The sequence below is a fragment of the Perognathus longimembris genome, chromosome 1 (assembly GCF_023159225.1).
Source record: "Perognathus longimembris pacificus isolate PPM17 chromosome 1, ASM2315922v1, whole genome shotgun sequence".
Classification (NCBI taxonomy): Eukaryota; Metazoa; Chordata; class Mammalia; order Rodentia; family Heteromyidae; genus Perognathus; species Perognathus longimembris.
Window position 1 is genome coordinate 7,514,793 of NC_063161.1, and position 11,714 is coordinate 7,526,506.

General features: G+C 62.0%; 1 protein-coding gene across 1 annotated transcript; it reads left to right on the forward strand.

Annotated features, from left to right (window-relative positions):
- Window positions 1-1,405: 1,405 nt before the first annotated feature.
- Window positions 1,406-10,910, forward strand: Sox10 (SRY-box transcription factor 10). Its single transcript, XM_048355589.1, has 4 exons — window positions 1,406-1,629; window positions 2,065-2,591; window positions 6,647-6,915; window positions 9,095-10,910. The coding sequence occupies exons 2-4, from the start codon at window positions 2,131-2,133 to the stop codon at window positions 9,796-9,798; spliced, it is 1,434 nt and encodes a 477-aa protein (XP_048211546.1). The 5' UTR covers window positions 1,406-1,629; window positions 2,065-2,130; the 3' UTR covers window positions 9,799-10,910.
- Window positions 10,911-11,714: the final 804 nt, after the last annotated feature.

Below are 11,714 nucleotides of genomic sequence, written 5' to 3' on the forward strand. Positions count from 1 at the left end.
AATCACATGATTGCCGTTCACCTGTATTTCGAACAAAGACGGCTCACTGTTTCAAGGCCCCGAACAAGAGTCTGGGCACAGGGAAGAGAAGGGAGGCGGGGGGGCGGGGGGGAGGAGGGTTGGCAGCGCCGGGGGTGGCGTCGAGGAAAACTGGGGGGAGATTGTCCAAGGCTAGCAAGCGAGAGAAAGAGAAAACCCTTATCAAACTCCTAATTCACTGGACTCCGCAGCCCCAGACACACTGGCCCAATTGTCTGGCTGCTTGTGTGCGCGAGCATGTGTGTGTGTGTGTGTGTGTGTGTGTGTGTGTGTGTGCGTGTGTGTGTGTGTTCCAGTGTCCGCCCCCCCCCCCAACATGCCTTCACCTCCTGTGACTACCTCATTGTGTCCAGTTACCCACCCCCCTTCACCCCCAGGCCTTCCCAAATAGGGAACCTTGTGACTCCAGACCCCGCGTTCCAACCCCACTGCAGGCAGGACCCCTTTGGGGTGGGCCTGAAAGCCGTGCCGTCGCCGCTGTAGATCAGGCCCCTCGTGTGTCCCCTCCATGGACGCCACCGGTGCCTAGCCAGCCAAAGGGGCTGTGACCTCCGGAGGTGAAGGTGGGGTGGGGTGGGGGGGACGCAGCAAGGAGGAGAGCATGAACCAAGGCAGCTGTCCCCCCTCCTCAGGATTGGGAAGTGGGGAACGAGGTGACACCCAAGAGCAGGACTCCCCAGTGTGGAGGAGGACAGCGAAGGCCCCGGCCCTCCGGGAAGAGCAGCCTCCCCAAGCCGCCTCCTTGGGCAGCCCCCCCACTTCCCAGGACCCCCCCCGCCGGGTCTGGAGAGCCAGAACCAGGCACCGAGCTGAAGCATCCACACCGGGCAGAGGGCGTCCAGTGCGCGCTTCCCTCCCCAGGTGGGGACCCCGTTCCCTCCCCAGTGGGGACCCCGTGTCTCTCCTGCTGTGTAGACAGAGTGGGACAGGCAGGCAGCGGTGCCCGGCACCCAGTACGCACTTGACACAACTTCCAAAATGAATCAGCACCGCCCGCCACCCTCCCAGGGAGACAGGGGCCCTCACCTGCCTGCCGCCTGTCCCGTCCCATCCTTTGTCCCCTGCCCATCCCGACATCAGAGGCGGAAACCCACATCCCAGATGGGCCTCCCTGCCGCCTGCATCTCTCCCTTCCATGTCCTAACCACCCCAACGCTACGCCTATGGGGGGGATCCAAGCCAAGCCCAAGGAGATGGGCCTGGACGGACAGTGGGGATCAGGGCTGAGGGGCCTGGGTGGGGTAGAGGAGCCCAGGGTGCTGGGGATGAAGGCAGCTCTGGAGGCTCCACCTTCTGCCCTTCCCTCCCTCCTCTCCCCTCCCCTCCCCCCTTCCTTCCCCAGCCCTCTGCAGCCGCTCAGTAGCTCAGTCAGTCTCAGGCTGTCCGGCCAGGGTGATTGGTGGTGAAGATTGAAGCTCCGTCCCAACGAGGCCAAGGCGGTGGTGGCCTGAGATTCAGGGGCCCCCCCCTCCGGCCCCTCCCTCCCAGCCCACCCGTCACCTCGCAGCCCCCGAGCTGGACCGCACACCTTGGGACTCTGTTTTCCACTTCCTCAGGACAAGCCCCAGGCTGGAGGAAAGGCCTGAGGAGGTGAGTGCACAGCCCAGCCTGCTCCTCCCAGCTGACCGGGCCTGGGCCCCCACTGTGGAGAAAGGGAGGTGACACCTCGGGAGGGGGGGGGCCCACCACCCAGCCCAGCTACTCCGGACTCCTGGGGGGCCGGGGCTGGCAGCAGAGGGGAAGGAGGAGAGGTGAGAGACAAGGTGGGAAATTCCAGGGGCCGGGATTAGAGCAGAATAAAGGGTCCGTTTTTCTTCCTTTCCATCAACAAACCTCCACCCAAAGGGAGGCTTTAAAATACACACAACCCCCCCCCCACCACAGTCAGAGGACGGGGCGTGGGGGGGGGCAGATGCTGGGGCGGGGCGCGCCCACCTAGGGCCGGGCACGTGCAGGGGCTGGGAGGGCGCCACCTGGGGCTCCGCGGCCCTCACCGGGCTCCGTGGCGCCCTCCTTCCCGTCCAGGTGGGCGTCGGGCTCTTTGCGAGGACCCCCGCAGCTGGCCCCGGGGAGGCGGCGGCCGGGGGTGACATGGCGGAGGAGCAGGACCTGTCCGAGGTGGAGCTGAGCCCCGTGGGCTCCGAGGAGCCCCGCTGCCTGTCCCCGGGGGGCGGCGGCGCGCCCTCGCTGGGCCCCGACGGCGGCGGCGGCGGCGGCGGCGGCGGCGGCTCGGGCCTGAGAGCCAGCCCGGGCCCCGGGGAGCTGGGCAAGGTCAAGAAGGAGCAGCAGGACGGCGGGGGCGGCGGCGAGGCGGACGATGACAAGTTCCCGGTGTGCATCCGCGAGGCGGTCAGCCAGGTGCTCAGCGGCTACGACTGGACGCTGGTGCCCATGCCCGTGCGCGTCAACGGCGCCAGCAAGAGCAAGCCGCACGTGAAGCGGCCCATGAACGCCTTCATGGTGTGGGCGCAGGCGGCGCGCAGGAAGCTGGCCGACCAGTACCCGCACCTGCACAACGCCGAGCTCAGCAAGACGCTGGGCAAGCTCTGGAGGTGAGCCGGACCGCGTGGGGGGGGCGGGGGGCTGGCCTGGGCCTCCCCCCCACCCCACCCCCAAGCAGCACAGGCTGGGGAGCCCCCCCCTCCCCCGGCACAACAGCCTGCCCTTCCCCAAAGCCTGGGTCCCCAAAGCAGGACGGGCTGTGTCTTCAAAGCAGGACGGCCTGGGGCACCCCAAAACAGAACAGCCTGCCCCTCCCCAAAGCCGGATGGGCTGGGGCCCTTCTCCTAGGGGAAGGTATTTCTTGGCATGACCGGGTGTGGGGGCGATGGCTGCCCATCTGCCACCAGGGGCCTCGTGGGGCTGAGCTCCCTGCTTGCCCTGGAACTCCCTCAGAACTGCTGTGGCGGTGTGTAGGCCTGACCTCCTCACCCCGGCTGTGGGGGGGGGGGGGCAGAATGCGCCCCCTCGTGGTGGGAATCCTGTGCGTCAAGGGCCACAAGGGCCACAGGAGGTGGGGGCGGGGAAGATGGGCCTTTGGAGTCTTCACTGACTCAGTCCCTGGCCACACAAAAGTACCAGGGTGCCGCCGCCAGTTCCAGTGCTCGGGAGGGTGGGGGGAAACTGAGGCAGCCAGCTGGGGAATCCAGAGGAGGGGGCAGTGGGGGCGGGATACACTTCCTGCCACTGCAGTGTCCCCGTCCCCGCCACCTCCCCAAGCCTCTCCAGGCCCCACCCTCTGGGCTAAGGGTTCCCCCCCCCCCCCCCGTCCCCAGCTCCCCTCCCCTCCCACCCCGTCCCACAGTCTTTCTCCAAGGCTGGCGCCATCTTCTCTCCCAGGGCTCCACCCAGCATTGAGCAATGTCTTCCTCCTCAACCCCAGTTGTAACTGAGTAACCCAACCAGGAGGACACTGCCTTTCTTGTCCCCCCCCCCCCCAAGTCTCAGGCTGTCTGAGACTAGGGATGACAGTCCCCTAAGAAGGAAGCCTCCAACCCTTGAGCTCACCTCGCCCTGGGTAAATGTGTGGAGCCGGGCAGCTCCCACCCAAACCCAGTAGTCCCAGAGACGCTCCCAGAGAGAACAAGGACTCCATCAGATCAGATGCCAGCCTAAAGAGGTCACCTGATCGCCACTACTGGCCAGAAAGGCCCTGCAAAGGTCACCTAGCAGCTGGTGCCAGAGCCAAACCCAGTCTCTCGACTTGCTGTCAGAGGTCATCTCTACACCGTCCCTCCCCGGTGACCGGGGGGTGGGGGGGGAGGCACCCTCTGCTCTCAAGAGGGGTCTGGAAATGGTGGGGGCAGGCAGCGTAGAGAGCAATGGCACGTTCCAGGCTGTGGGAAGTCCTGGTCTGTTGGAGGAGTTGGTTTTTCACCCACTCCACGCACACATGCCCTGCCCCGCGCCGGTGCAACTTGAAGACCAAGAGCTTAAAGCAGTGAAAGGACCGGGAGGGTGCCCGAGAGACTGAGGTCTGCACCCCTCCTTCATGCATGCCATGTGCTGCCCACCCCCACCTCCGGCACCCCCATCCTCAGCCCTCTGGGTTCGGCCACCGATGGGCCCCAGAGCAGAGCTGGCAGCTAGCTACTCTAACCAGGGCCTTGTCCAGGTCCCTGGGTGGGGGGGTAGGGGGGGGTGCCTCAGCCAGGCCAGTGCCTTTTCAGCTGCCAGACAAAAATAAATAAATAAAAACTAAGGTCCATGAGTGGGCAGGCTGATAGATGAAACAAGGAGAGAGGCCCCCTCCATTGTCCTTGCCCCAGAACCCTTCAGAAGGACTTAGTCCTGGTCAGTACTCAGGATGTGCCCATAGGGGTACAAGCAGGCTCCGCGAGCAGAGGACCAAGCCTGAGGGGTGGGGAATGACCAGACAGTGGCCAGGGTCCAAGGCCGTTTCAGGCCCCTGCAAGCTCCTCCAGAAAGGGGATGACGGGGTGGACAAAAGAACGGGAGTCCTAATACAGAAAGCCAGGGGGCAGAACGGGGGGGCGCCAGGGCAGGTGTGCGGTCAGGTCCTGAGTGGGCTCACGAAGTTCACGAGGCGTACCACCCTCAGGTGACAGCTGAGGAAGGCGGGGAGATGCCCATACATTGGTGGACCCGTCCGGAAAGAACAATCAGAGCCAAGGAGCCAAAGCCAGGAAGGAAGGTGTCCCAGGCTGGAGGCCATTATACTGCCATTGGCTTGACAGGAAGGCACAGGAAACAGCAGGCCCTGCCCTGCCCACCCACCAAGCGACCCCTTCTCCTTCTTGGCCCTTTCTAGACTGTGAGAGGAAGGAAAAGTTCCGCGGGGGCAGAGTAGGGGCGCAGCACTGGAGTGGGTTTAGCTGGGAGACTGGGTTCCTGGGGTGGGGTGGGCGAGGTGAGGAGAGGAGAGACTCTGGACCAGGAGTAGGATTGGAGTAGACGTGGGATTCGCCGTCGGCAGCTGGTGGGGGGTGGGACTGAGGTTCGTGTGGGGAGCAGCGGCTTGGGTTCTTTTTGCTGTTATTGTTGGCTGTGGGGTTTGAACTCAGCGCCTGGGTGCTCAAGGCTAGCACTTGACCACTCGAAGTACAGCTCCACGTCTGGCTTTTTGGTGGTTAATTGGAGAAAAGAGTCTTACAGATTTTCCTGCTTGGGTTGGCTTTGAACCACCATCCTCAGATCTCAGCTTCCTGAATAGCTAGGATGACGGGCGCCAGCTACCAGCACCGGTTTCGGTTCTTGTCGGGCGGGGGGGGGGGGTCGTGTGTGGCGCTGCTGAGGACTAGCCTCAGAGCTTACAGTGGGGTCGGGTTCTGGAATCTTCCCTCTAATGGCCTGCACAGCCACGACCCCTCCACACCCCTGCCATTGTCTTGCGGGCCAGCAGGAAACCCAGGCTATGGTTAGGTAAGAGTTCCATGACTAGCCACCCCGAACGAAGCCTCTAGGCTGGGGCTTGTAGCTGGTGAGGCGCTGACCCTGGCGGCGCCTTGCTCAGAGACAGGGTCCCTTGGAGAACGCGGGGCAGGCAGGGGGGGGCTCCCCGGGAGGCTAAGCCGCAGAGGAATGCTGCCCCGGGCGGGGGCGGGGCGAGGAGGCGGGGCCCGGCCTGACTACCCACCCACTCCCACCTCAGCCTTCTGCCACCTGGGTGTGCAGGGCGGGGCCGCCGGAGAGGGCCAGGGCTGCCCCTCCAAAGGCTAGCACACCTCACATCCCAAAGTCAACAGTCTGCCCACTTCACACCCCCCCCCCCCCCCCGGCAGCCAGGCCTGGTGGCCCGAGGCTGGCGTCACGGGGGCGGAGCCCTGCGTCAGGGCTTCCTCCCACCCTCCCTGCGTGAGCCATGGTCCCAAGGTCTGCAAAGGGTCCTGGGTGTCTTGTAGCCTTTGCTACCCTCAGGTGTTTGGGATCTTTCTCCACCCGACAGTGCTCCCAGAATGAAGAGGACTCATGCTTGGCCCCCTCAGTCCTATTGCCCTGGGAGCACCCCAGCCCCTCCTGTCCAACACCTCCTCCCTGCAGCACCAGAACCACGTCCATTTCTAAAGGACATGATGCATCCATTCTTTCCGGGGCTCCCACACCCCGGGTTCAGTAGCCAGTGGCAGAAGCTGGGCTGTGTTTGCCTACCTCCAGCCCCAGGAAGCTCACTTCCCACCATGAAACCAGCTCTACTTGGAGGCAGCTTTGGTGATGAGAACCTTTTTTCTACCCTAGAACTTTTATAGTTGTTGTGTTTGTTTGTTTGTTTTTCCCAGAGCCAAGGACCGAACTGGGGGCCTTGTGCTAGCCAGGCAGGCGCTCTTCCGCTGAGCTAAATCCCCAGCCCCCTCTGTCCTAGAACTTAAAGCCATGTTCCTACCTCTACCCCAATTCTCAGGGAGTGATCGCTCATGCTCTCCAGCCTCTGAGAGGCTTAGGGGAAGAAATCAAGGCCTCTGATGCTTGGCCTGGCATCTTCCCGGCCCGAAACCTACACAGAGCCCCCCCAACCCCCCCGCCCTGGGCCCTGCCCTCCGGACTTGCCACCCTTCCCTGTGCCTTCGAGGGCCAACACGCAGAGGGAAGCCAGCCTGGCCGCTTTGGCACTCAAGCTGGCTCTGCTGTATCCGCCCCCCCTTCACCCCAGGCTGCTGAATGAGAGCGACAAGCGCCCCTTCATCGAGGAAGCTGAGCGGCTCCGGATGCAGCACAAGAAAGACCATCCGGACTACAAGTACCAGCCCCGGCGGCGGAAGAACGGAAAGGCGGCCCAGGGGGAGGCAGAGTGCCCAGGTGGGGAAGCTGAGCAAGGGGGGGCCGCTGCCATCCAGGCCCACTACAAGAGTGCCCATCTGGACCACCGGCACCCAGAAGAGGGCTCCCCCTTGTCAGATGGGAACCCAGAGCACACTTCAGGTGAGTGCTGGGCTGGGGGAGGCCGGGGGGGGGGGCCTGCGTCCCTGCCGCTCCCCCAACTGCACTGGGCTCTGGGAAGCACTAGGGTACAAGAGCCCGGAGCCAGTGCCATGGGGGCTCTAGGTCCTCCCAGGGTGGAGAGGTGGTAGTGACGGCACGGGTGTGACACTGCCGCTGGGCAGGGGCAGAGAGAGCCAGCTAAGGGCGTCTGGGCTCCCTGGGGTGAGAGGTGGCCACCAGCGCGATTATAAGGAAAGGGGGCTTGAGGAGCAGGAGATGCAGGGTGTGGGGGGGAAGCAGTGCCTCTTTCCACCTCCTGCTCTGACGGGAGACACCGTGAGGCTGAGCTGGTGCCATGCAGGGGCGGGATGTGGCCATTCCCGTGTCATTCTCATGAAGGATCATATGAGCTGAGCACCTAGTGTGTGCTGGGTACTGAGCCACCTGCCTTGCATGCACTACCGCCTGCCATCGTCCGGTCGGCCCCCAACAGTGCAGTGGCACACCCCGTGGGAGTGGCAGGCACTGTTGTCTTTTGGATGAGGAAACAGGAGAGGTCGGGGCCCATCAGTTGGGCTCTGGGGTCTCTGCTTAGCTGCCTGGCTGTGTCCCCCACGTACGGAAGTACCACACTTGGGTCTGGCGTACGGAAAGTATCCAGTGAGCAGCTTTTACCAACTCGGTGTCAGGCACTAGAGGAGACACCAGAAGGGGAACATAAGGCTACGGTTCTTGACTTCCGGAGCCCACACCCCGGGAAAGCAAGCAAATGGTACTTAAGAACAAGCAAGGATATGAGAAGCCCCTCTAAGATCCATGGGTACAGTCCCTCGGGAGAAGCCACCCACCCACCCAGTCAGGGCTCCAGGAACTCCTACCACCTATCAACCTATAGTCAAGGAAGCTTCCAGGAGGAGGCCGTGTCTGAGCTACCTGGTCTTGTCTCCTCTACTCAGAAGGAAACTGCTTAAAAGAAGACTAGGGATTTGCACAACATTACACATGAAGTGACAGAGCCAGGCTTCAAAGTGAGGCAAGTCTCCTGAAGTCCAGAGCCCTTGGCCGGTGCGGAATTTGACAGTGTCTACCCTCAACTGGCTTCCAGTCCCTCTTATGGGATGCCTGGATCATACCCCTAGCCTTCAGTGGCTCAGGAAAACATTATCATACAACACATATCACACATGCACATATACACAAGATACACACACACACACACACACACACACACACACACAACCGTGGTCACACATGCACAGAACAGCTACTACAGGAAAAAAGAAAACTGCCAGTATGGACTTCCGCTTAGCCTTCAAGGCCAGTCCTTAGCCCTAAGGAGACCTTCCCAAACCACCAGGGCTGTAGGTGGCTTCTTGCTTGGTCTTCAGTCCCTCACACCTCCCATCATCATAGCACCTCCCAGGCAAGGCAGGTGAGGGTCTCTGCTCTCTCCCAGACTAGGATCTCTGGGACACAGGGCCCCGTTTTATTCTCATTTGTATCCTGGCACCTGGCACAATGGCCCTGAGTGTGTATTGCTGGGTAGCTAAGAAAGTGAGCAGGGGACAGAGGCCCGTGATCTGTGCCCTCCTGAGCAAGGAGGGAACGTGGGCCAGCAGGCAGCACCGCCCCCCCAGGGTGCCAAAGAGCTGGGCATGGCCAATGGGACTGGACCACAGGCAGGGTGGGATGGACTGGGGTGCTGGGGGGGGGGCACAACAAGGGAGCAGACACAAGCGAGGCAGCCACAAAAAGACAGGCAGTCCCAAGTGGAGAGGGCGTATGAGTGGCAGCGGTAGTGAAGCCAGCAAGATGCCTAGGGAACCTTGGAGAGCAGGCAGGGCACAGGCAACCACTGCCCTGCCACGTGGGGTAGGCCACCAAGGGGCGACGGGAGCAGGGAGGACAGCGCAGCCACGTGAAGAACTTGCAACAAGAGAGGCTTTCCACAGCAAAGCAGGCCTCTCCATGGGGGGAGGGGGCAAGGAGGAAGACCCCAATCCTGAGGCTGGAGAACGTCCTCAACAACTGGACACCAGCCTGAGGCCAATAGAAAAACCAGTGCCAGTGTGCCAACCCAACGCCTCACGGGGGCTGCCTAAAGGAAGGCCATGCCGTGCAGCCCCGCCTAGGCCCCCCGCCTCTGACCTCCCCTCCTTGTTCTCTCCTCTCCATCCAGGCCAGAGCCATGGCCCGCCCACCCCTCCAACCACCCCAAAGACAGAGCTGCAGTCGGGCAAGGCAGACCCCAAGAGGGATGGGCGCTCCCTGGGGGAGGGCGGGAAGCCTCACATCGACTTCGGCAACGTGGACATCGGTGAGATCAGCCACGAGGTAATGTCCAACATGGAGACCTTTGACGTGGCTGAGTTGGACCAATACCTGCCACCCAACGGGCACCCGAGCCATGTGGGTAGCTACTCGGCAGCTGGCTATGGGTTGGGCAGCGCCCTGGCCGTGGCCAGTGGACACTCGGCCTGGATCTCAAAGCCACCAGGTGTGGCTCTGCCCACGGTCTCACCCCCTGGTGTGGATGCCAAAGCCCAGGTGAAGACAGAGACCACTGGCCCCCAGGGGCCCCCACACTACACCGACCAGCCGTCCACCTCACAGATCGCCTACACCTCCCTCAGTCTGCCCCACTATGGCTCTGCCTTCCCCTCCATCTCCCGCCCCCAGTTTGACTACTCTGACCATCAACCCTCAGGACCCTATTACGGCCATTCAGGCCAGGCCTCTGGCCTCTACTCGGCCTTCTCCTACATGGGGCCTTCTCAGCGGCCCCTCTACACAGCCATCTCTGACCCCAGCCCCTCAGGGCCCCAGTCCCACAGCCCCACACACTGGGAGCAGCCAGTATATACGACACTGTCCCGGCCTTAAAGGGGCCCTGTCACCACTAGCCCCGTCCCAGCCCTCGAGGTCCCTCCCCGTAGCCTGGATGCCCTGCTCCTCACCCATCCCAGACCCGGCGGTAGCGGTGGAGGAGGCTGCAGAGGCTGACCGCGGAGGGACTCCTCCCTGCCGGCCCCTCCCCTGATGACCCTCGGCCTCATCCCAGCCTGGCTGGCAGCTAGGCAGAGGAAAGGGTCCCCCAGAAAGGACCCTCCACCTAGGACCCGGGAAGAACCACTTCCACAGGTCTCCAGGATTGCATGGGCCTCGTAGGCCTGTTTCCTCTCATGGAAAGAGGTCCCTGTGACACCACACCTGAGAGCCAAGGGACCTGAATCAGAGCCTGGAGCTGGCCTGGCCTGCCACTCCGGGGCTGAGGACAACTCTGAACAGCCTTGTGGAGAGCAGGGGGGCTCAGTGGGGGCTTTTGTACCTTGAATGACTGACCTCTACTGAACACAGGGAGGAACTGACCCAGAGGCCCCGGGACACAGGCCTCTATGGCAACAACCCCATCCTTTGTCAAACGGGGAGCCCCTAGTTGTCCTCCATCACAACCTCCCAGACTTTTGAGCCCCAAGCCAGGCGGAAGGAGGCAGGGACTGCAGGAAAAGGGTTCAGAGACAATTCACAGAGCCTTCCTCCCCGGGCTCCTAGCCAGCTCCCCCTTCCCCTCATTGGACACTGTCAGCACCTCCCTGGACTCCAAGAGTCAGTACTGCGCAGACCCAAGCCCTCGGCTCCAGGTTGGAGACACAGGGCCCAGAACCCATGCTGGTAGCAGGCTGGATAGGAAAGTCCTGCTGTGTACATTCTGCCCTTGCCTTTTTCCCCTTGCCTCTCCGTGGTATCTGAATAAAGTACGTAGCTATGTCGCCCCTATTCTCCTGTTCTGCCCGCTCTACAGTCCACGTGTAACGCATTGCTGTCCCCCTTTATTTATCTCCGTAGTCCCCTTGCTGCCTGCTTTCCTAGCTACTATCCAATCCCTATTAACTCTTCATTAAGCATTTCAAGTAATAAAGGTTCCGGTTATCTGCGTGGTGGGCCTGACCTGGCCTGTCTGTTGGTCTCTTGTCCCTGTCGCTGTGCCTCCTCAAAGGGTAGATAGGAGGGTGCACCTAATCTCTGTCCCTTAAAGATTGGTGTGGCGGAGTGTGTTAGGATTGTCTGTCTGGGGGAGGGGGATGGCTCTGCATGGGATTAAACCTCAGAGATTTAGGTAAGGGCCCACTGGCTGTTACCCAGCCCAGCTGGCACCCACTACAGCGTCTCTGCTCACCCAGCAGAGGGGGATTGACAAAAAATTTCCAAAGGGAGCAAGTAGGTTCAAGTCTGACAGGGCCGCAGTCAGGCCTGGTCCCTTAGGATGGATGGCAGGGCCTTCTTTTGCCACAACCCTCCAGCTGCCGTGTCCAGCACACACCAGTCGGCCTGTGCCTAAGTCTAACCCAGGCTGCCAGACAGCGTGAACCTTCAGTGCTCTCCCTGGGACCTCTGCCCTCAGTGGGGGGTGAAGCCCCCTCACCTCACAACCACACTGCCCCAGAGACAGAAGTCTCTTGACCCTCTGACTCCACTGACAAGCGGCTGTAGGTAGGTCCTCCCTGGGAGAGCCAGCAACTCATTGTGTGCACCCTGGTGACAGATTCTCCAGGTGTTCTATCATTCAGGCCTGTAGGGGACTGTCCCCGCCATCCCAGATATTCTGATAGGAAGACTGGAGCTTAGGGAGGCTGAAGCTAGAAGTGCTGGCACTTAGCATCTCAAGAATCCAGCTCACCATCACCTCCTCCACCTGCCCAGCTTTGTGGGCTTCGTTTCCCTTTGAATCTAGAGCTGTTCATCTGCTCCTGCTGCTCCAAACCAAGCTCTTCCCTTCCGCATGGGAGCCCTGGACCCTG